General features: G+C 40.6%; 2 protein-coding genes across 2 annotated transcripts in view; one reads left to right on the top strand and one right to left on the bottom strand.

Annotated features, from left to right (window-relative positions):
* Positions 1 to 1,713, top strand: part of pgs1 (phosphatidylglycerophosphate synthase 1) — a 36,895-nt gene extending 35,182 nt beyond the window's left edge. Inside the window, exon 11 of the mRNA XM_083993770.1 lies at positions 1,123 to 1,713. The gene's annotated coding sequence lies outside the window, so the exon portion shown is untranslated. The remainder of the gene's footprint in view (positions 1 to 1,122) is intronic.
* A 1,251-nt stretch (positions 1,714 to 2,964) lies between these two features.
* On the bottom strand, positions 2,965 to 19,822 carry LOC311003033 (cytohesin-1-like). The gene is made up of 12 exons (XM_083994699.1): positions 19,655 to 19,822; positions 14,166 to 14,248; positions 10,346 to 10,410; positions 9,614 to 9,680; positions 8,863 to 8,981; positions 8,152 to 8,345; positions 7,822 to 7,970; positions 7,178 to 7,290; positions 6,475 to 6,553; positions 6,287 to 6,358; positions 4,579 to 4,733; positions 2,965 to 3,816 (listed from the first exon to the last, which is right to left on the bottom strand). Exons 1-12 carry the CDS (start codon positions 19,680 to 19,682, stop codon positions 3,735 to 3,737), a joined length of 1,206 nt encoding a protein of 401 aa, XP_083850825.1. The 5' UTR covers positions 19,683 to 19,822; the 3' UTR covers positions 2,965 to 3,734.
* Between the last annotated feature and the right edge of the window lie 5,457 nt (positions 19,823 to 25,279).

Below are 25,279 nucleotides of genomic sequence, written 5' to 3'. Positions count from 1 at the left end.
GGAAACGGGCAGCAAGGATTTCTTGATACTTCAGGCTGTTGATGATGTTGCCATCCACTCTGCAGATCTCTTGCACACCCCCATACTGGATGTAACCCCCAAACCATGATTCTTCCTCCACCAAACGTAACTGTTTTCTGGGTGAACTGCTGGGTCCAGTTGGGTCCATGCGGGTTACATCCAATCGATCGACTACAAGTCAAGTAATTATTTGTTTTTCCTACAATATGGATTAGCGACAAGACTTTTGTCAATGACTGTAGATAAGACCTCAGTCCCAGTGTTTGTCTATTTATATGATATCAGGATTCACGTGGTTTGAGTTATTTATTAAACTGAATTTGGCTGCACGTTGAATGTGTTTGACGAAAGATGACGAAACAAAAACATTTGAGGACACTGCTTTGGATTCTGGGAAATTGTAACAAACCCTGTTTAGTTTGATCATTAAATTCATCTTAATTAAAAAATTTATGTGGATGATTTTAAGTGCACACATTGTTGCTTTAATTTCCTATTCCTCTGAGTCTGCTGTGTTTGTAATTAAATGACAATTTATTATCATTTAGCCTTTAACCACCTGCTCTTTGTTTTCCATGTCCTGATAAAAATCAAATCATGGCACAGAAACCAAACAAAGAGCTTAATAATCGTCCTTTTATTGTATGTTTAATTTATAACCGTGTGAGTTTTATTTATTTTATTTTGTGCTGACAGTTTTCCATGTTTAAAGCTTTTTCTAAATCCAATACAAGGATCAAAACATCAGTATCACATGTCGAGGCTGGTTGTAAAAGGTCATCGATGAAAGGAGTCATTCTTTAATAATTGGTTGATTAATCAGTTAATACGCAGGCAGCTGTGTAAATAGTTGCAGATTCTCTTTGTCACATGATAAAGAAGGTGGAAATGTTTCTGTTTTGGATTTTAAAATTACATTTTTACACACATTTCAAATAACATTTTATCAAGACAGTACTTGTTCTACATTTATGAACTTGTCTTTTGTCCTAAATCTATTCTGCTGATTAAAATACAAAAGTTAACGCTCAATAACACAAATAACCACAACACGACTCGCTGATCTCTCCCTCTCTGTGTTTGTGTGTTGACGTTGTGCAGGTGGAGGCTCCAGAGTCCTGAGGTCGAAGGTTCGCGGTGCATTTCGGACACACGACGCCGGGGAGTCGGCTTCTTCAGCTCCACCCGAGCTACAACCCTCATCAGTGACACACACACACAAAACACACACATACAGTATATAAACACAAACACACACTAATAGGAGCAGATGTACGTGGTGAATTCAGGAGGTAAATCCTCAAAAACCTCATTTCAATATAAGCTCCAGTTCCTGGAAACATCATCTTGTTACTCTGTTCTTTCTTAACAACCTGCTGTCGTTTCACTGTGGATCTCTGTTTTTTTTCTATTACTGACAATAACAACAAAAAGAATTCCTCCTCCTACTGTACATACATGTTTACAGCTCCATGTTGCATGTATAAAAAGAAGCAATAGAGACGATGTCAGTCATCAGTGTGTCCCTGATGTAGTGAGTGACGGCTGTGACGTAGACAGACGGGTGTGGTGAGGCGCGATTACGATTCCTCGAGGAGCCTTAATGACAGTTTTTAAGAGCTCGGAGTGTGTTTACAGCAGTAATCACAGTCGTTGTACAGTGTCTATGTGTTATTATCTTTGTAAATTAAAGGATGATGTGGTGAGTTTTTAAAAACGACCTTAAATGTGTGACTTTTTGTTTTGTGCAGTGGTTGACTTTTTGTTTTTTTATAGCCTCAGCATTGTGGCAACATCTTATTTTTAAAAAGTGAACATTATGTTGGCATAAAAAGCTGAATATCAACAATAATTTTTGCTTTTAGTTCATTGTTTTGGTTTTGCAGCCATGAATCTTCAGTTTGGTTCCCACAGGTCTGTTTTCATGGTTTTGATGAACTACTAAGGCAAAATGTATAACTAAAGATAAAAAATAAATATATAATCAGTATTTACAGTTTTTGCTGCCCCCATGTGGCCAAAAAGTCAAGTACTGCAGGTTTTAACACCACAGGAAATATTTGATTGAAGTATATAAAAAAATAATCTTGTAAATCTCCTGCACAATTTCAAGTCAACTTAATTTAATTTTACATCTACAAGTGTAAAATTATACAAGAAGAGAACTGAGATCTGTTTTAAGGCCCTGATGAAACATTTCTAACATTTATATATTGATCATTTGAAAAAGATTATTCAGGTATCGATAGTTAATTGCGAGTTAAACTGATTTAAAACTGAACTAATCAGCTTCAGGACTGTGGGTGTGATTTGATTAGATTTGATCGACTGTCGCTCTTGAGCTGCAGCAGCAGCGGCAGCGGCTGTTATCTGCTCCATGCCGACACTTTCAACTCCTTATCTGAGTTTTAAAACAGTTACAACGGCGTGAAACAGTCGGATGGAGATAAGAGGAACAGGAAGTAACTGGGAGGGAAAAATGTCGACATGTGACAACAAACACCTGGTGTACACAAGATACAGTGGTTTGTTTTCCCCCTGATTGATTACACAGATAGTTTTCATTAACACTGTGTCGCAATATTGGGTTGTAGCAGCACAACGATAAGTCGCCTGATCAATCAGCTGAGTGACACACAAAGTAAAGTTCATATTTAATGTAACTGTTTACATGATTTCACAGTCAGATAAGACAGAATAGGAGGAGTTTCCTCTTTTTAATATTATTGTAAATTTTGTGTTTCACCTCAGAGCCAAAGAAAATAAAATTAGTTATTGAAAAAAAAAGCAATAAGCTTCTTTTTTTATATATATTTTGTCTGTGTCATAGTAGCATAAAGCCATCAGCAGTATCTCTCCGCAAGTGAAACAGAAACAAATCAAGTTGAATGCTGTTTTGCAAAGTTTTTAATGAGACAAAAAAAACAAACGGAAAACAATAAATTACAAGAAATCTGGATAAATAAATATTAAGCTATTTATGCATTGCCTTCATGTCCGTTAACAGTGCTTTGACAAAAGAGCAACAGCAGTAGGAAAAGATGCTTAGAAAAAAACAACAAAAAAACTTGTATATGGCAACAAACTAAACACTGAAGTCCAGAGACCTGGACCTGGACCTGGACCAGACCAGATGTAGACGTTACTTCCAGTAGATATCGTGGTTACAGTTCAGTCCAGCACCAGGTTTGATCCACGTCTGGTAAAGAGCTCAGCTGATCGGTCGTAAACTAAACTAAAATATACAATTTTAGAGAGATGTTTCTGAATCACCATAATGTGCAGTTTCTGACTGTCCAGCATTTCAACACAGCTGTTTGTTAGTTTTTTTCCTCTCCACCATTATTCAGTGTTACACACTCGGTACATTTCCAATCTGAATGAAAACACTTCCCGCTCTCTTCATCATGATTGCCTCTGATGAAACGCTGCAGCAGCTGTGTGTGCAGCTCAGTGTGTCAAACACAAACAGTCTGTATTAAGAGAGATTTTTTTTTTTTTTTAAACAAAGGTCTGAATCATCTCACCTGCAGGGAGACGAAACGTTGTAGAGAGGTTTGTCAGAGGAAAATTCAGCTCTTTTTAAAAAAGCTGGATCCTCTGAACCAGGTCCAGCAGCAGCAGCAGGAAGATCAGGTCCATGTCCGGTCGCTCCGCTGCTCCGAGAGCTCGAACCTGTGCTTGTAGTTTTATCAGCGAGTCCGCAGCGGCTCCTACAGCCCCTTCAGAGACGACGACACCTTCTTCTTGCGAGCGGCCAGCATCTCGTAGAACGGGTCTTTGCTGATGGCGGCTCTGCAGGTGGGACATGAGGGAGAGTCAGATAATTACCACATCACATCATGACCTCGGACACCTGAGCTCTGTTTTTTTTTTTTTTACCTGCCAATTAGAAAGATGTGTTTGTGTTTAAACTTGAACCAATTTAAAGGGGACATATTATGGAAATATCACTTTTTGAAGGCTCTTATTTGGGTGTTTGTCTTGCCTTCGGGCCTCCAAAATGTGGGAATTGACAAAAATAATCTGTAATTTTCGAATTTGCATAATACATTTTTACAGAAGGGTTTGTTGCTCATTGCACATTCATTATACAACATTTTATTATAAAACATGGCGAAATATGATTTTTTTAAGGCTGGTGACAATATTTTCTCATTTACAGAGTGATGAAAAGAAATCCCCTTTGTAAAAACGTGTGACTCTAATATGTCAGCAAAATAAAACGAGAATTTTTAAAGTACCTTTATCGATTGTTCAGATTTCTGTTCTGGAAATGTATGCAAATTTACGCGTATTTCATTAGATATCGCCTCATTTACATATTTAAACATAAAATCTGACTAAACTTGTGATATAAAAAATAACTGTCTTAATCTAAGTAATAAACCTGGGAAGTTTCATGATATTCACCTGTAGTGTCTCACTTTAGGTTAAATAAATTCATATTTACTTAATCCTTTTAATCAAAATATAATGAAAATAGCTTCATACCCGCTGAAACGTCCCAGCTACAAGACTGAGACTGCAGAGAGAGAGAGTTTAAATGTGACTCACTTGATGCTGTTGATCCACTCGTCCTTCTCCTCTGCGGTCGGGGCTGAGATTCTGTAAAACGTGTGGTTTCCCTCGACGACGCGACCGTCTGCTTCCGTCTTGCACGCCTTGATCACCTGATCTTTGTGGTTGGGGATGAAGAGCTCGAAGCAGTTCTGGGTGGTGGGGGAGAAAAAAGAAACAAAGACGCGTCAGGAAGTTTATTTCAACAGGAAATGTCTGAAAAGCAGCGTTAAGTTAAGAGCATTTTTTTAAGAGCTGGAGGGAGTGAACAGACGACTTCCTGACGGCGACGGAGGATGTGAAAAAGGGAACAAAGAATCGATTTGTGGTGCGGAAAAAGCTGTTTCTGTTCTGCATCTTCACAGACATGTGCAAAAAACATAGAAGACATCAACGCTGAAAGAGTCTGTTTGTTTGTTTGTTTTCTCTGCCGCCAGACGTGGATTGTTGCCGTGAACCGGCGGTGATGACGGCCCCTTAAGAACTTAATCCACATTAGATTTACATGACAACAGGTAATAATTCACCCTCTGAGCAGACTGGAGGCCACAGTGAGTCGCTATCGGAAAAAGAGACGAGAGAGTAATTGATAACACCGGTGCTGTTTTCTACCTCTGGAGACAGATTCTTCTAGACTAGTGATTCAGATTCAGATTTGATTTATTTTCTTACAGTCACCGACTTAACAAGACAAAATGTTTGTACATTCCCAAACAATGGAGCACAGCATACAGCGAATAGGGCATAAAAAATCAAAATATGCAAATAAACTAGAATGAAAACCAACTTAAAAGAAAAAAAAAAAAAACAGTCATAGTAAATAAATAAAGTACCTAAGTTTGTTGCCCTGAACTAGAGTATCTGAGCATATTGATTCAGCAGCAGAGGGGTAAGTTTGTGGTAAGTTTAACTTTCTTTTCTTTTTTTAAATGGGACATACATATTAATGAATATGTGCATGTAAATATGCATAAGCCAAGGTTAATTTCCGTCTCCAGTCACTGGCAGGTTGGTGTCAATCGAAAAAAAGGGCTGGAGAATGGCCGAGAGCCAAAACGCATACATTTGTTCTACTGCTTTGCGCAATTAAATACAAGTGTCAATACACGTTTAACATTTCATTTGCCATTTCGCTTTTTTGGTCCGGCACCCAGTATCCTTCCAGACTGTGAGTTGAGCACGCCAGCTCTTTTCTTTTGTTTCAAATGGAAAAAAGGCAACAATAAGATATAAAAAGGAGATAAAAAAAAGGCAATAAAATGATTGAATACAGGCCAGACATCTTTCATGTTGTTGAGTTAAAAAGTGCAACTTGTGCTGGTTGAAGTGCTCAGTGCTTGATATTATTGCATACTGCCTGATTTCATTTGGTTTTAAAGTGCTTTGTGAGCAAAAACACACACAAGAGATGTGCTGATGTTTCTTTACTATAATTTGGCGGGATGTAGTTTGTGGTGTTTCATATAAATGCGGAGGACAAACAAATAAAAATATCATTGTGTCTGTGTCACAATGATATAACTGACCAGCAACAGAAACTACAGCCGTAGTGAATTTGACTTGTTTTGTTTGACGTTATTCTTCTGGAGGGTTTTGGGAAATCTTTTATTGAGAACATGTCTCCGTCTAAAGTTAGTGACGGCAGAAATAGTCAGTTACATGACAAAATGTGACTGAGAGAGAAGAGAGAATAGAAGCTTTTTACCGGTTTCTTGGAGTCATCCACTTCTCGGATGCTCAGATTTTCCAGTGGAATAATTCCTCTGGGCTCTTTATCCTTGTAAACACAGCAGAGAGAAAATAAATTACAATGTGAGAGGTCTAAGTATAACATTCTTCAGCCTTTCACTTCTCTCTAGTCCAGGCCGTGCATTAAAAACAGGAGTTACTTACAGTGGTGTATTCAAAGTAGTAGAGGCAGTTGTCTGTGAGAATGAACCAGCGTCTCTTCCAGGTCTTGACTCGTCCACCTGAGGAGACGTCACAGGTGAGTTCACACTGAAAAACCTGAGCTGTTTATTAGAGCTGAAGCTGCAAAACTTGGGACGTCAAACAGCGACAGCGACACTCTCGAAGCACAGCGATGAAACAAACCAGCAGGTTAAACAAAGCCGTTCAAACTGGGGTCAGTGTCCGGGTCAGGGAGTCCAGCAGTTAGAAACAAGATGTGAAACAAACTCGCCGGTTGTTTCACATCAAGCGCAGCGTGAAATCAGATATAGAAAATGAATGATCTATGTTTAGTCTGACTAATGTGGAGGTGATTGTGCGCAGTGACAGTTGGGAGGTGGGGGGTAATAAGGCAGCAGGGAGGGGGCAAAGCGGTGCATTAAAGCTGGGGGAGTTGAAGGGTACATACCTCCTGGAGTCAAAACCCATGAAACACAAACAAACAAAAACATATGAGCATTACAAAAAACAATAAGTGTCCAAAATGAAAGTCATTAAACTGTAACTACATGACTCATCCTCATGTTATAGAAGCTATTACAGGTCCAGGCCACTAGAGGGCGGTCTGTCCAACTGAGTGGATGAATGACAAGTCAACAGGAACCTGGAATCGAATACATCTACACTGACGGATGAACAAAACGTACCCAGTTTCAGGAGCCATCCCTCCCTGTCGGGGTTGAAGAAGGTGTGTGTGAGGTCGTTCCCATCGTCCTCTGGGATCTTAAAGGGTTCGTTCTTGATGCTGTCGTACAGGTTCTACAGACAGGGAGAGACGGAGACGCGTTAATAATGATAATTGACTTCATTTACAGAGCACTTATCAAACACATGTACAAAGTGATTAAGAGAGAAGGATAACAGTTACGTCTTTATACTGTTTTCTTACATGATTCTTGATTATATGTGCAGCTGTAAAAAGGGGAAAAAATGTAAATGAAAGGAAATGTATATGTGATGTTACTGTTATGAAAAACAAATAAAAACTAAATTAAAGGGGAAAAAATGAAATATAATCTGGAGTCAGTCAGGCCATGAGGAGCCTTAAAAGTAATGAATAAAATCTTAAAATGAATTGTTAAAAGGGTTAGGGTTAGATTACTGGGCCGGTTTATGAGCAGGATGTTTGTAGTTCATGAAACAATTATTCACACACTGACCCCCCCCCAAAAAAAAGAAGAGTAAAGTTTCTTTTTGATTTTCTGTGAAGTTGGACTCTTGATTTTGGCTCAATACACCTGACACTGACTGTTTTAAAAAGGTCAAATAATCCAGACTCCAGTCTCTCACCCTGAGCAGCTCCTCCGGCAGGTCTCCTCCATCGTTGATGCCTCTGTTCATGGCTGTGAATCTCTGAACGGAGGGTTTGTCCTTCACGTTAGGGTTGTGTAGACTGGTGTTCAACATGATCACGGCGAACGACAACACATAACAGGTATCTGTGGAGAAAAAAGAGAGTTTGTATTGTAAAGTTCATTATTATTGCTATTTTATGTTCAGTGAGACCAGGTTCTGGATGGAAATGTCTGATAAATATGAATTAAATGGTGATTTTAGGAGACTTCACTGTCTGTGGTGTGTTTTTTTGTGCGTTGTGAAAACAAACGCGCTCTCCTGTACCTGTGCTCTGAAACACTCCGGGGTTACAGTGACAGTATCTCTGGGCGAACGCCTCCATCATGCGGTCGATCTTCTGAGCTTCGCCCGGCAGCCTGAAGCTCCACAGGAACTGCCTGAGGGCCTGGACCAGGTTCAGGTCCGAGAACTCGTGTAGGTCCAGGAAGGCGTGCAGAACCTCGATGTTGAAGTCATCCCTGCACGACCCAGGAATAAAAAAAATGTTAAAAACCCACACACACACAAAACACCCACATGCATGCAAACACACACAAGGGGGGAGTAAAGAGAACAAAAACAGGATCAAGAACTGCAGCTCTGTTTCAGCTCACTGAGTTGGCAGCTGAAGGAGAAGGATGAAATATGACGATTCAGATAAATACTGATTAAAAGATGATCCATTTGCTCAGCTGATGCACCATAAGCTCATATAAACAGTGGACAAGTATGAGTGATGATCTGCAGTTATATATGTGCAAATATTTACAGCTCTGGAAAAAAAAGTCCACAGACAAAAAGCGTCATGTTGGGTCGACATGTTTCACAGAAGACAGTTTGACATGTGAAGTGAAAAAAAAAGCACAGATCTGGTGTCACTGTCACCGTCCTGACTTGAATATCACAGAGTGCTATTCTAGTTCGAACAAGGCAGAAAACGCCTGCTGTGAAAAAAGGTCTGTTATGCTTTGAAGGGATGTAATTAGCAGCACTTACCGCTCCCCCAGGTAGTCCCCAATGGCCGTCTTATTAAGCCCCTCCCCTTTATAGAGAAACTGGGCGATGTCGTCGCTGGTGTGTTTCAGCAGCGAGCTGTCCACCAGAAACCGGATTCCCTGTGGGAGGAAAACACGATGAAGATCTGAGTCTATAAACTTGTCCCCTTTAGTCACTTCAAATCATTAATCACTAATTTCCTGTCCTCTGTTTGTACTTGTTTCCTCAGATCTTTTCTGTTTGTGTATTTAATTGTGTATATATGATCTGTATTTTACTGTAGTTGAATCATTTTGCTTGCCTCAGTGTACTCACAAGTTTAAATAAAGGTAACTAACTAACTAACTAACTAAACACAAAGAGATCACACGTTTCATGTATCCTTATTTTCCATTGTTAAAAAAAAAAGTCTAATACTGCGTGTCATCAGTCTAATTAGGAGCTGAGCTGCCATCATCATCAGCCTCGTCCTGGTTTTGATATATTCAGGTCATATTGAGGTTCTGACAATTAACCATCCCAGTCTCCAGTGCTCTGAATCTCTAAAACCAGGTTTAGATGTTAACATGTGCCTGAATACTAGGGTGTATGAATATGTTGGACAGATACAGTAAATACCACCTTGGATTCTGGGCCGGTGTGTTGAAAAGAAATGATTCGTAACCTTTTCATAATCATTTAATAATAAAAAATGTCATAAATAATGCAATAAGTTGTTGTATTCGTTGATGTGATGCTGTTTCCCTCTCACCTTCTTGGGGTCCATGTTGAACTTCTTCCGGCCCATGGCCATCTGTTTATTCCTCTGCATGCTTTTCCTAAAAAACAAATGAGCAATTCAAGAAAAACTAACCTACATTTTTTTTTTACCCCTTTGCAAACACAAACACAACTGTACCAGTGGTTATATTCTCAGAAAGCCCAGTGGCACTGAAAGTATTAGCTGATTCACTGATTTGATAAACACTGAGCGAAGAAATGAATCAACTGCAATCTTGATAAAGTTGAAGGTGTTTACATGTTTTATAGTTGTTTCTGTTTCGTAGCTTCTCAGATTTGATGCTTTTATACATTTATACTCTGAATGTGTTTAAGTGGGGGCACTTATGGTTAACCTTGACATCACAAAGCTTTTTTTCTAGCAGAGGAAGAAGCTTTCAGTACAGTTGAAAACCCAGATAAGAGCTACATAAATGGACTTTGGGGTTTGAACTGTTGCTTATATTAAGTAAGTGAAGACTTCATTTCAAGTTCTGGTTTTCTTTCCACATTTTCACACAAACTAATTATCAGATCTCTCTCTCTCTCTCTTCAGTAGAAACTCATCTCTGAGTGTCAGGCAGGTTTTTTTTTTCTGGTCATGTTGGCGTCTTTCCTCGTGAATGCAATCTGGATAAAACAGAGGCTGAGTGGAACCGCAGCCGCCTACACGCACACACACACACACGCGCATGGAAAAAATGGCCGTGGAGAGATACTTTACCTCTCTTCAGTCAGGCCCAGGCTTTCAATCTCATTGGTCACCTCTGCTATCTCATCCTTCAGTCTCTGAGAGCAGACAGAGAGAGGAGGGAGAAGGAAAGGGGAGAAAAAAAAGGTTGATTGTTCAGAGAAACTGAAGTGAAACAAGTACAAAAAAGAAAAAACATGAAGACAAACATGTGATATCTGTGTGATGTCCTGCTGCTGCTTTGATCTGAGAGCTCATTATACATGGTTGTCTGTTTCAGCTCCATCTCACTGACCAACACCTCTGAGCAGAGCAGAGACATGATGATGACCCAGTAAAAAAACGCCCTAAAAGAAGCCGATGATTCACTCTCTCTCCGTCCGACTCATTCTTTCTCATAGCAGGAGTTATGTGGAGCAGCCGCCCTCTGCACAAAACCCTCACTGGGAGTTGTAGCACCTGTTCTTGGGGTCAGAGCCGACCACCCTTTTCCCAGCTTCCCCTCTTCTTCCCTCCTCCTCCTCCACCTCCTCCTCCTCCTCCTTCTCCCCTGTGCTGACCTAGATTTATCGGCCCACTCCCCCCCTCTGCCTCTGACACCCTCCCTGGTCTGCGTGAGTGTCACACGGGTGCAGAGACGGGACGGAGAGTATGCAGGATCAAAGACTTTGACTGGCTTAGCAAAGCTGCTCAGGGGCAGAGGTTTAGAGGAGGAGGAGGAGGAGGAGGAGGAGGAGGAGGAGGAGGAGAGAACAGAGGAAGGAGAAACAGATGGAGAAACTCTTGAGCGCAGCAGAAAAGGCAAATAGGACTAAAGATAATAATAGAAGAGAAGCAGAAACAAGACAAGGCCACAAACCAGGCTACAACATCACGTCACCCTCACCTGAGGTAAATAACTTCACTTGTCTGGATTCCTCCATGTGCGTTTCCATGGCTACAACCCTGAACCAACAGCATCCTCTGTCTCTGTCTCCATTACTGGGATATTTCATGCCTCATTTACCCATGTGCCCCCCGAGGGCAAAGACAAGAGGGGGGGAGGGGGGCGGGGCATAGAGGACAGAAAGGCAGAGCGAGAGTTTTTACCTCTGTAATAAACTCCATCAATCTACTAAGAGCATCGCGGCCCTGAGGGTGCGTTTGTGTTTTTCTTTATGTGTGTGTGTGTGTGTTTTGGATGTTGTCCTTGCCGACTGAGGAGTAGGAAATTCATTGAATGTGAATTTTTGTTCTTAAACCAGTTATCTTCAGCATCCCTCATCAAATATTTGTCTTTTTCTCCTTTAACGTGTGAGTGAAACAGGATTATATTATATTATATCTGATGATATTCACCTTCATACAGAAACACAACAACATGGACATAGGGATCTTTTACATTGACCTCCAGAGGGGGGGTGTGGGGGTGTGGGGGTCTGTCTGGGTCTTCTCTCTCTGCCTGGAGCTGCTGGTTAAACCCCCAACATCAGTTCACCCCACAACCCCTTAAATAAATTAGCGAGAGTTGTTTACGTCGGCTCTTTTTTGGGCGTTCATTTATTTTGCAGGACGGTCGGTGGACGAAGCTGTTGGGTAACACTTTATACTTTATAATAAGTACACACTATTAAGCATTAGCTAAATACTGAATTCATCATTTTGACACATGAATACTCATTGGTATTTGTTTTTTAAACACAGTTAAAATGTTTTACTCATCATTGATAAACACTAACTATTATAAACTACATACATAAATGAAGAATTCAGTAATGCTTAACTAATGCTTAATAGTGTGTATTTATTGTAAAGTGTTACCAGCATTTCTTCTTATCCTCATGAACAAAAACTCAGTGATCTTATGTTTTTTTACATGTGGTGTTTTAAAAGACTATAAATAACTTGTCACTGCAGCACAAGGATCCTGGTTTTATGGCAGAGTGGGCAGACGGACGTTTCTCCTCAGTCAAAGACACATGAAAGCTGTTGGAGTTTGTAAAAAAAAAAAAAGAAAATAAAAAAAGGCAGCTAATGGAGTCTGAGAGTGTGAGAAACAAGATTCACTGGTCTGATGATGAAACCAGGACTGAACTGTTTGGCCTCAGCTCTGCACGTCATGAGTCTGGAGCGAACCAGACATGACGTTGTCCTTCTTGTTGTCCTTCTGGAAATATCTCACATCTTCGCTGCTGGACTTCTTTCCAATTCACCTCGGCAGCGACCAAGGCAAACATTTCTAAAATCCTGTTTTTGCTTTTGTCGAGGCTGCGAGATAACGAAAAGTCTGGGAAAAAAAGAAAGGATGTGAATACTTTCAGACGTTGTGTGTGTGAGTGTGAGAAAGAGAGAGAGAGAAACTGAGAGGTGCACCCCCCTCATGCACGTGCATCCTCACACAACAAAGAGGATCATCTGTCTTGAATGCATACAGTAACGCTCCGGTGGTCATACCCTATAACCCCCCTACCCTCCACACACACACGTGTATATATATATATATATATATATATATATATATATATATATATATATATATGTGTGTGTGTGTGTGTGTGTGTGTGTGTGTGTGTGTGGACAGAAGCACACCTCCCTAGGCTCTGTGGTCTAGACATGGAGGCACAAACCCAGTGAAGGACAAAGAGAGAAGAAAGAACGACCTGAACAATGTGATGAGGAGAGAAGCAAACAAGGCTCTGTGTGATTTTGTTTTTCCTGTAATTCTGCACAAGTCTGAAATAATTTTAACGATTTATTTCTAAAAAATCTGTCTAAAAACAACAGTCAAGTCCCCCAACTGTTTTTCCTCCTGTTCATACAGTGGAAATTAAAATATCCATTCTTAATGTCAATTATTAGTCATGTGTGACAAAACCCACAATCTGTAACGTTTGCCTGAAGTTAATATGAGGCATCATATTATTACACTAATCAAGTGGACTCCTTCCAAAACCATGTATGACTCTTCTCCCACTGCGACAGAGACAAACTGTTCAGGGAAACACAAAGTGGAAAAACTTTCACTAACACTCAGACAGACTTCATGTTCACTTTTTTGACTTTTGTATAAAAGAGTTAGGGTTAAAAAAAAAATGGGGAAACTGTCCTTTAAAAAATGTTATGTTAAAGAGAGAGAGACTTGCAACAGTCCACACAGGGTTCAAAGCCACAGGGTTCACAGCAGGGACAAAAAACAAACTCCCTTTCATTGCTGCCCTGTTGAGAAAGCGTTCGGTCCGAGCAGTAATCACTGACGACAGAAAACAGAAACCGACTGAAGGCCAAGAAGTTGAACTCCAGATGATTCAGCTCAAGTTTTACTTCAACTTCAACACACTGATTAAAGTTGAGATTAAATTATTGTCAGTAAATATTTTTTACATAGAAAACGTACAAAAAGTACAGGACTGCACTCCAATTTAAAGTATTTTGCCACATGAAGGTTTCTTCAGCGTGTATGAGGCAAACCACTGCATACGTTAGTTTTCTATGTGGACTTTTTATTGTGAGGATTCAGCATCCATTTATACTTTTGAAAGGATTGAGCGTGTTATTTTTGGATTTCCAGTGAATGTTTTTCCTCATGTTCTCTGTTTTTGGCTGTTTGACCTTTCTCCCTCTGACACAACAGGTACAGTATCAGCAGAGAAAGCACAGTCGTTTTATGAGGAGCAAAGGGAAATGAGTCGGGATGTTATAGATCAATGTCACAAAGATAAGAGTGACAAAAAAAATACTTTAACAAAATGTTAAACAGAAGTTTCTTAAGGATTTGGGAACTGTATTCAAACACGGGGCCTCCCGTACTCTGCCGTCACTCAGCTCACGTCTTTGTAAGTCAGTGTGTGTGTGTGTGTTTCAGTGTTGTCCTTACTTGTATGTCCTGCAGGAGCTCTTGTTTTCTGCGGCGGATGCTCTCCAGCTCCTGTTTCTCCTCTGGACTGAGGTCATCAGGCACTGAGGAGAGAAAGAGAGAGAGTTAAATGTAGCACTCAAACACAAAGATCAAATATTCTCTCCTACACACACACACACACACACACACACGGAATAGACACGCTGTATAAACACACATGTACAAAGGAAGATGAGAGACCTGAGAATCCCACTGCTCTGGGTCACTATGGCAACGCAATCTTTGATCCATCAACCATAACCCCCCATCACACACACACACACACACACCCTTCAACCACACCATCATCATCCAAACCCCAAACTGGAGGATGAAATCAAACCCCCCTCATTGCTTTATACAGACATACACACACACACACTCAAGCTGAAACATGATGACTTGTGGTCATAATAAATAATATCGCTGCTCAGAGGAGGAAACAAAAGCAACAATACATTTTAGTTTCTCAGTGCTACAAATAACGTTAATTAAAATAAAAACAGAGGCCGTTGAAACAGTGAAGATTAAAGACAGAGAACACGCGTTGGTGTGAAGAAGAACGGAGGAAAACTTCTGATCACTGTGGGTGTCGTTGATTAAATGACACTTTGGCCGAGTGTTGTTATCATCAGAGTTGCCAACTAATTGTTAACTGGGACTGAACTAAACTAAACAAAACAAAAACAGCTGATTGCTTCGACACTGACGCAACAGTTTAGATGTGATTAGTGCAAAGCTGCAACACAATGAGGCAGATTAGTGCAGCACGAAACAAACTGCAGGAGAAGTTTGGTTTCTCAGACCACGTTAATATTAAAAACAATAATAGGCAGGTTTGTCTAAAGAATAACACAATGTAGCTCGACACAGTGTCAAATTAAAAAAGTGCCATGAGGAGTTTTATTTGCTTATTTTTTCTCCTCTTTTCTTGTTTAGCCCTTATCACAATTTATCTCAATCCATTTACTTTTTTGCTGTGTTGTGTCATTTCTTTCTTGTCTTGTGCTATGTCATGTCTTTATGTTTGCTTAATGTTTGTCACTGGTATTGCACAATAAAACATCTTTAAAACTGCCTTGAAGAGTTTTGTGTCTGACTTTAAATTGAAAAAATCTGCATACAACTACATGAAATGCCTTGGTTATCAACTGCAGGGCTGTCAGCAACTATATGATATTATATATGTCATTTATGACAAACAAAATAACACATTGTCACATCTGAGGGTCTGGAAACATCAAATGCTTAGTTTTATTATTACTACAAACATTATAAATTATTCATTTATTTAGTTGCTGAATGTTTTATGAATGAATCATTTGATTGAATTCAATGAAGCACCATAAATGGATATAAGTATAGAAATGGCACATTAGACTCTGCATCTTTCTGTATCTGTTTAATCTTGAATATCCACGCCGCCCGCTCCACCCTCCATATAAAACACACCCTTAACTGTTCAACTGAGTGTGTCCTCTGATACAACAGGAGCTCAAGCGCCCTCCTGCACACACTAAATATCTGCAGAGGAATGATAAGCTGAAGAGGGAAATGCAGATCTGTCAGTGACTGGCTTGTGGTTTTTCTTATGAAAGCATGGGAGAGAGAAAAAAACGAAAGGGAGCGATAAGAAAGGAAACACTGTCTGAGGAGTTAGTGAGCTGATGTGCATATTTCATGATTCATATTATATGAAGACTTTCAAACATACACAATCGACTATATAACGACAGCTGCTCTCCACTGGGGGCCTCATATTAAAGTTTCTTCTTGTTATATGGCTACATTAAATGTTATATAACCAGAGATAAACATAAAGAAAAGGGCAAATAATTATGGTTAAGTAACAAGGAGCCACAGAGAACGAGTCAAGCTGTGCTGCTGCTGCTGTCGTCTATCAGCCTCATTAGAGGAGTCATGCTGAGGAATTCAAGTTAACTGTTCATTTGACTCCATCATGACCAGGTTAGTCAGCTTCAACCTCTGGACTGGACCAGCTCAGAACAACAACATAAAGGACTAAAAGGACACGAGGCACAAGCAAAGTACTGACTAGGCATCGCCATACTGAAGATTTAATGTTAAAAAATGTTGAAAAATGTCAATCAGTGTTTCCCAAACCACAAGACGACGTCCTCCAATGTCTTGTTTTGTCCACAAACCTAAGAGATATTCAGTTTATCGTCATAAAGGAACAAAGAAACCAGAAATATTCACATTTAAGAAGCTGAAATCAGAGAATTTTGACATTTTTTTTCGTAAAAAACTATCCAAACCGATTATTCGATTATCAAAATAGTTGACGATTAATTTAATAACCGATTATTGTTCGATTAATCGATTACTGTACTTGTTGCGGCTCTACTTTTGAGCATGTTAATACTGTTGATAATGAATATAATTTATTAATTTTATTTGTTTTCCATTACTACAATTTGTTTTGTGGTTTTTTTGGGTTGTTGTTTGCTTTGTCTTCTGTCAGTCTCGTTTTATACGACCTTACATGTTCGAAATAATAATATTAATAATCTATTTCAGACTGAATCTAATTTGTTGAAGTGACATCAATGAGAAAAGTCATTATTCCTACTTCAACCTCTGACTAAAGTCCACTGTGGTGTGACAGGTGCTGCAGCCTTGGATACTGGTATTATTTACATACTGTGACAGACAGTGACGCACTCGCTCATTATTATTAGTCTTTTCCAGAGAGAGAGAGAAAGCTTCAAGTAGGCCAGAGTAGCTCTTATTATAAACCTGGGGACAAGAATATAACACACAGCATTGTGAACAGAGAGGCAGTGAAACTGGCATTCACCTCGCTTCCTCATCGAGAGGGGAAATAACACGCAAACTAACGCTCTTATATCGTCATTTCAACAACAAAAACACTCGCATCATGACGGATGTGACAACATGTGTCTTCAGGCTCCTCCATCAGCTGCTCTACATATAGTCCTGAGGTCACAGAGTGTGTGTTTGTGTTTCTCAAGTAATGGGATACCTTGTCTTAGCAATGCTGCTGCTGCTGCTGCTGATGACCAGCTGCTCAGGGCAACCAACAGATCCAGACTCACACTACTTCACTCTTTTTCTTACTAACTTCCACTCTCTACGCTTTCTAAGTTATGCAACGTGTCACATCCGCTGAAAGACGCACTGATATATGAAAAAAAAAACACACAAAAAAACACCTAACCATACTGATCAATCATCAGTTTACCAAACCGTACTGTCTGCCTGCCTGGCTGGATTTCCGGCTGTCATGAGGTTTCTGAGGAAGACATGACGCCACACACACACACACACACACTCATTTAGAGCAGTTTCTGCAAATTGGCTCTTATGCAGAAGTAACGATGATGACGCACCGACAAACACCTACACATTTGTGTCACAATCCTGAGATTCATACCAGAGAAAGCGTCACTGGTCCCAGCGCAGACGGGGGGAAAAAAACTCCCTCTCTCACTCTTTTCTTTCGTTCTTTTTTAGTTGGAGCCTCAGTCCAGCTCCAGAGAGAAAAGACAAAACTGACTGTCCAACCTCGTCACCAACTCCACAGTACAGCACCAAACAGGCTGCTGCTGCTGCTTCCTGCAGCCCAGTCTCGTGGTTGTTGTCCCAACAGCACAGGAATAATCCAGTGCAGCCTGATTTTCCCCAATCCACAATCCACAATCCCAATCCCAATCCTGTGGTCCTCTAGTAGTCCGGCCTCCCTGCCTCTTTAATCCTCAGGCACTCAGTCCAGCAGAGAGGAGAGGAGAGAGAGGAGGGGGACAGGCCTGCAGCTAAATGAGGAGGAGGACGAGTGTGTGTGTGTGTGTGTGTGTGTGTGTGCGTGAATGTGTGTGAGGGGGGAAACCCTTGAACCCTCATCCCTCTCTCTCTCTCTCTCTCTCTCTCCCCCTCCCTCTTTCTGTCCATCTTGACTCCTCCCTCTTCGCTCCTTCCTTCAATGAATGGAGCATCAAACACAGGCTCCCCCACGTGGACACCGGCGTCCGAGGGAGAGCGAGGGGTGGGGAGGAGGAGGTGCGGTTTAGTTTGTTATGTTTCATTTCATTTATCATTCCTTCCAATCCCAGGATTAGAAAGGAAATACCTGCTCCTTTCTTAAAACAAAAGAACACTTACATCGGATGAAATGCCAATTTACAGCCCTCATTATAAAGCAAGAGATCTGGACGAATTAAATCAGTCTTCTCTCTGTCTCTGCTCATCATCACATGCGTTTTTCCTGCAGAAATGAGCACAGACACACACACACACACACACACACACACACACACACACACACACACACACATCACCGACAGCAGGACGGCAGCTGACCCAGGACCTAAGGCGAAGCCGTATGTGGTTATGACTAGAAAATTATTTGTCCTCCTTCCACGGATGGAGCGATTCAAGCGTCTGGTGCCATCGACAAGGCAATAATTGTCCACTTCAGTGTTTACAAAGCAATAATTGTCCCCTGGCCTGGAGGATAACAAGCCCAACAAAGTGATAAAAAATCCTGTGGTTATGGTAAACTCCCTGCCTGGTGACTGATTCATACATTCACACGGCCCCCAAGGCCCTCCAAAAGTCCAATAAGCAAGAAAAAGCAGCAGACAAACAAATCAAAACAGGGGATGAACAGTGAAGAACAAAATGTGCCCAAGGAAGGACAGAAAAATATCCTTACTGTATGTGAAGACAGGAAAAGGGCAAATCAAAATGGACTACCAGGCTTCAAAATAAGGAAGCAAAAAAAACAACAACTTCACGTTCACATTATGCAACTTTTGCACTTTGAAAACATTTTTGTGATATATTTTTGACAGATTTCCCATTATCTGATAGCTATCTCACTGCATATGAAAAAAAAAAAAAAAACGCACATCCTGTGTGAGAGAGAGAGGATCAAAGAGGAAACACCAGTGCAGCTGCGAGGAAGAAGCCAAACTACAGTTAGTTATTATGTCTGGTTGTTGTTGTCTTTTGTGGCATATTCTCCCTCTCTTATATATTATTGACTGTATCCAGTTCTTGGATCATAAGAAAGCAGAAACCGAGGCATTAAAAGACATTAATTCCTTTCATTTCCAACCAGTAAATGGGCGCATTGACTGTATTTATTTATAGACACACACATGAATAGTTAAGTTGCTGCTGCACAATAAGCACGAACCCCCATGGGCTCTGGCCTCAATCCAGATTAATAAGAATGAATCTCTTGTGCCAGTTAATGAAGACTGACAAAGAGTATTAAACAAATCAGTCAGGAGGACGAGGAACTTGTTGCGTGTTGTTACGACTCTTTATGAAGGTAATTATTAAACATCAAAAACGCACCAGCAAAAGTAGTAAAAGTAGCGGCGTTGGCTACGTAGCATTTAGTTATGAAGTTACGTTAGCTGGTTAGCCTCCAAGTTAGCCCTGCTTACTGTAGCCTAAAGCGGGTTCAGGCAACTTACCAACTCCGTCTTCAGACTTTAACACCATGCCTGTGGTCTGAGCCGCTGGTTGAGAGAAATACGATGGTTTTTCCCCACTTTTAAGTGAGTTTAAGGAGACGAAACGTGTCGGTGTTTTGTCGTCAGTCAGTCAGCCAGGCAGGAACCGTTAGACTGGCAGTTAATGACAACTGTCTGCGTGCGTGCAGCAGGGACAGCCGGTGCTGGAGCAGGATGACGTGGGCGTGGCTTCCATGGCAGCAGCCAATCAGAGAGCAGCTCACAAACTAACCAACTATCTGTCTATCTATCTATGCTACAATGTTTTTTTTTAGGATCGCTATGACCTGTTTTTCAATACTTTTAACACTTTTTCCAAAAGTTTTCAACGTCAGCCTGTGTGGGCTATGCAATTAATTTTAATTTTCTTGTTCTTTTGACACAAAAACATACCTTTACACATTTAAATTTTGTTAACTTCTTTTACACAGAAGCTCAACAAGACCAAACCAAACAGTAAACTGAACCTATTATAACTTTAGGCTAAGGCTGAAGTGAACAGCAGTTCACAATGAAGATTGAAACTACCCTATCTATCTATCTATCTATCTATCTATCTATCTATCTATCTATCTATCTATCTATCTATCTATCTATCTATCTATCTAATTCTCAGTAACCCTCCCCCTCCCTCCCCTCCTTTGCCAGCTGCTAAAACAAGGAAATGGAAATATAGCCTACTGGTTTGTGTGGAAGTCAGTGGCACAGGAAATGCAAGAATGAATCCCTCCAAATAAAACTGGATGCATGCAAATGTCCTACAGTCAGTCAAGAAACTAAAGCATCTGTCTTGTATAACAAAAATCCACCTTGCACCCCCCTTGACTTGAACAATCGCTGGAAATCTGTGGGCAGATCATAAACATGCTGTCTGTGCTAGACAGTCTAAAAATTGTCCAGAACCTGAGGATGAACCTGAACCTGAACCTAAACCTCAGAGCTGTTGCAGCTTTTTTATATAAAGTTAGTTTTATCAACAGTGATGTTCTGCACTGTAAATGAGGAGGTTACTACAGCTGCCAAATAAATGTAATGGAATAAACTGTATATTATTTGCCTATAGAACACAAAGTAAGAGTGCGCTTTCTGCTCTTAATGGTGAATATGTCATTATGGTGTGCCATTGTCATTATGAGTTGGTATCTGGCTGCTATGTTGTTGTTTCGTATTGGCATTCCTAACTTCTCAACTTGTTTTTATTCCCAGGAGGACAAAATTTCACTAAAAGTAGGCTACGTAACATGACAGAAAACTGTTTATGTTTGTAGTATTTCTTTACATATTGCACAATATGTGTTTATGTGTCAAAATTGTGAAGTGTAAAGTTAAATTTTCAACTTCTAAAGTCAAGTGTGACTTCAAAAGACAAGAATGTGTTTTATTACTTTAGCATGTCTTGTCATTTGGACATAGTACTTCATACCTATTTGATTGGGGAAGGAGTGTGTAAAAAGAAATGTGTTTACAAGTTTTCATGTTTAAAAAGTTTGTATCTATTTTTATAGGTGTGTGTAGCCGCACATAAAATCAGTTTTAATGGGTGTGGGTATGTGTGAATGTCTCAGGTTTTAGCACCCCACCCTGTTGCAACGATTAAAGACTTGGCAGCAATATAAGCTTCTCTCCCTTCAAGCAGGAAGAGGATACATGAGGTAAAGCGAAATGGAAATTAATTATCGCTAGAATAACACGAGTGCAGACGTATTTATCCAAATGGGTGTGAAGACTTGAGGAAACAGGTTTGATATCAGACATGGACGTGGCCTGTGTGTGCAGGGGAAAAGAGGAAGGGAGAAGAGAAGAGGATGTAGGGAGGGATAGAGGAAAGGAGGAGGGCGAACGATTGCAGCTGCTGCGTTTGAATTGGTGCTTTATTCAGAGTTTGGACACACCGAAAAACAGGATATGTTGAGGAGGGATGAGGAAGAGCGGCTGCAATTTAACAGTTTAAAGGGTCCTGCGGTTCACCCAAATAAAAGACATGTTTCTTTTTCCTCTTTTTGGTGGTAAATATCAACCTGAGAGCAGTTTTCATGGCGCCTGGATAAACAGTGGTTTTATCCAGAATAACTGGAGCACCAAAAACTATGAGAACTTGAAGCAGCTCTTCAGCGTTTCAATTGTGAATATAAAGCTGTTAATCATCCTCAAAGCTATAGCCTACTGTACGGCTGATCAAGTGAGTCCACTTCACAGCTGAAAGGGCTTATCTCTGAAAAAACATCACTGAGGCCTTGAGGCTTATAATAATGAAGAAGAAGAAGGAAGACAAGGAAATGACATGAGGGGAAAAGAAGAGGAAGTCCAGCCCCAGCTATACTTACAAAGCCATTAAAGGGATAGTTCAACATTTTGGCAAATTGGCCCATTGCCATAATCCCTATAGTTTTAGGAGTAGGTTTGTTACCTTTAATTGTCAGTGCAAGGTATTTTTTGAACGGCAGAGCAGAGCTGCTCAGAACTACACTACGGAGGCTAATGGGATTTCTTGGTTTTCTTCATCAAACTCAATACACAATCCAACAACTCCAAAACGCTCTCGTGGACAACCTGCACATTCACCACGCTATGAGATAATATAACGGACCATTACGACACAGAGTTGTTTTAGAGGTAAATTCAGAGACTGCTTGCCAAAAAACTGCCCCCCAACGGGAACGCGCATCAGTAGTTTTGCATAAATTTACCTCTAAAACAACTCCGTCTCGTAACGTTACGTTATTATTTCATAGCGTGGTGAATGTGCAGGTCACAACTTGTCCACAAGAGCATTATGGAGTTGTTGGATTGTGTATTTGAAGAGTTTGATGAGGGAAACCAAGAAATCCCATGAGCCTCCGTAGCGTAGCTCTGAGCAGCTCGCGGCTCTGCTCCGCCGTTCTAAAAATAGCTTGCACCGACAATTAAAGGTAATAACCTACTCCTAAAACTATAGGGATTAGGGCAATGGGCCAATTTGCCAAAATGTTGAACTATGCCTTTAAGCATGTATTGCCAAATAGTGAGAACCGGTGCTGCTGCTGCTGCTGCTTTCATTGTGTAACGACAGCTTTTGAATGAGCAGTGTGAAATAAAGTACCTGCGTAGAGGGAGACCAGTGGGCAGCGATGGAGATTATGTCACTGAAGCACCCACTGGAGAGGAGGATCCTGGACCAGAGGATGATGGGTGTGCGTCATGTTCTCAAATCAAGCCCACCATCTCACACAAACACACACAAACACACATACATAGACGTACACACACACACTTTGCCTGACTCATGTGTGTGCATGACCACAGAAATGTCAAAAACACAGCATGACACACACACACACTTGCACGCACACACACGCACTACCACACGCTCTGTGTCTTGATAACCTAACTACAAATCACCACGGCAACTGAACACTGATAGCACTTTGTGCCAGTCTCGCTCTCCCTGTGTTTGTCTGTCTGTCATTTATTGGATGTCATGAGCCAACAAAAGACCTGTAATATTAAAAAATGATAATGTGTGATTTGAATTTCAACCTTTTTGTGATTTCTTTTTCTTTTTTTTTCCTTTTTTTTATCATCTTATGTGCCTCAATTTCTACCTTTGATTAAAACACCCCAACCCCTCATGTATGGTATCTCTGGTCTCAGCACAAACTCAGCTACAAGTCTGACTTCTCCTTTAAGTCAATTTAACAAAGTAAGAAACACAGAACACACGAGTTTCAACACAACAATCACAAACATTTCACCACAATAACTCACTTGAAATCAGCTCAACATTGAAAATCAATGTCATATCAACATATATATGCACAGCAAAATCAAGCTGGCATTATTTCAAGTCATTTTTCAATGAAAGTGTGAAAATATTTGTAATTTAAGATTATAATCATCTACAGACAAACTGTGTCAGTGTCATATCAACACTTTCTCCTGCCTTTCCCAGCTTGTCTTCACATAATATACAAAAAAGATATACAATAAATAGACTGAATACAGAAATACAATACAGTAAATTTAACACAGAGTGAAACACAAAGCCTGTTTATTAAAATGAGAACAAGAAGATGCTGTTTGTTTTCTGAAGGAGAGGTGTTGTTTTCTTACCTGTGGCTGCAGCAGGTGCTCCTGCTCGTACAGTAGGACAGAGAAATGCCTGGAAACTGGAGGCGCACAGCTCACTAACCGTCCCCATCACAACAGCGCTGAATTCAGGAGTTATCAGGAGAGAAAAAAACACAAAAAACAAAAAACAAAACAAAAACAAAAAAACAACAACCAGCGTTTCAGGCTCAACAGTATCCTCTCAGCATCTCTCTTCGGTCTTTTACTCCCTCTCTTAAGACGCCGTCATACTTGACTGAAAAAAAGAAGCCGCGGGCTCCAGCTCTGGTCGCAGGGAGAGAAGCTTGATTGAATCAGCCGAGCTTCAGTGTTTTCTCCTCCGACTGCCACCAGACTCTGACAGACTCTCTGTACAAACACTCTCCACTCTCTCACTCTCTCTCTCTCTCCTCCCTCCTGCCTCATGTTCGCACACTTGACCTCACTCATTGAATTCAGCCTCACACACTCTAGCCTACAGTACATATCCACCACTGTCCACACGACGACAACAATAACAACCTGTCACTCTGACATACATGTTGATGGATGTTTGTGAACTACTTTGATAAAAAAAAAAAAACACATAAAACACGCTCATAAACACGTTTAAAAGAAGAGACGTGCTGCATATAGACACACACACACTGCTGTGTTACTTTGAACAGTTGTTGAAGTATTCTTGGAAGTGATGACAAATGTACACACACACATGCACGCAACCTTGTATCCTCCTCCTGCTCCACACCCACACATTACTGTAACACACACACACACACACACACACCAGAGCCCAGTTTCATTTAGTCAGAGCTGAGCAAACACACACACTTGCCTTATATTGCGTATGCAACTAGAGGAAAAGTAGAACATTTTTGTATTGTAAGTTTAAAAGGATAGTTCAACATTTTGGCAAATTGCAGCCCATTGCCATAATCCTTAAAGTAGTAGGTTCGTTATCTTCAATTGTCGGTGCAAGTTGTTTTTAGAACGGTGGAGCAGAGCCGCAAGCTGCTCAGAGCTACACTACGGAGGCTCATGGGATTTCTTGGTTGTTTTCAAGGTAAATTCATGCAAAACCGCTGATGCGTGTTCCTGTCGGGGGCAGTTTTTCAGCAAGCAGTCTCTGCATTTACCTCTAAAACAACTCTGTCTCATAACGTTCTGTTATTATCTCATAGCGTGGTGAATGTGCAGGTCACAAATTGTCCACCAGAGTGTTTTGGAGTTGTTGGATTGTGTATTTGATGAGTTTGATGAGGGAAACCAAGAAATCCCACGAGCCTCTGTAGTGTAGCTCTGAGCAGCTCACGGCTCTGCTCTGCTGTTCTAAAAACAGCTTGCACCGACAATTAAAGGTAACAAACCTACTGCTATGACTATAGGGATTATGGCAGTGGGCCAATTTGCCAAAATGTTGAACTATCTCTTTAATGTGAATATTCATTTTGTTCCATTTTATACTGCTTAATAATAGAAACAGTATAGCTGTAATGATAC

The sequence above is a fragment of the Trachurus trachurus genome (assembly GCF_905171665.1).
Source record: "Trachurus trachurus genome assembly, chromosome: 19".
NCBI lineage: Eukaryota > Metazoa > Chordata > Actinopteri > Carangiformes > Carangidae > Trachurus > Trachurus trachurus.
Note: the sequence above shows the minus strand (reverse complement) of the source record. Positions and strands in the feature narration are given on the sequence as shown.

What these genes read in the sequence shown, in the direction of transcription:
- LOC311003033 (XM_083994699.1), bottom strand. Translation starts at nt 19,682, where the DNA reads ATGGTGTTAAAGTCTGAAGACGGAGTTG. An exon ending in AGCTCCTGCAGGACATACAA is followed by an intron (nt 10,411 to 14,165) that starts GTAAGGACAACA and finishes GTCTGCTCTCAG; the next exon opens with AGACTGAAGGATGAGATAGC. An exon ending in CGGAGTGTTTCAGAGCACAG is followed by an intron (nt 7,971 to 8,151) that starts GTACAGGAGAGC and finishes TTTTCTCCACAG; the next exon opens with ATACCTGTTATGTGTTGTCG.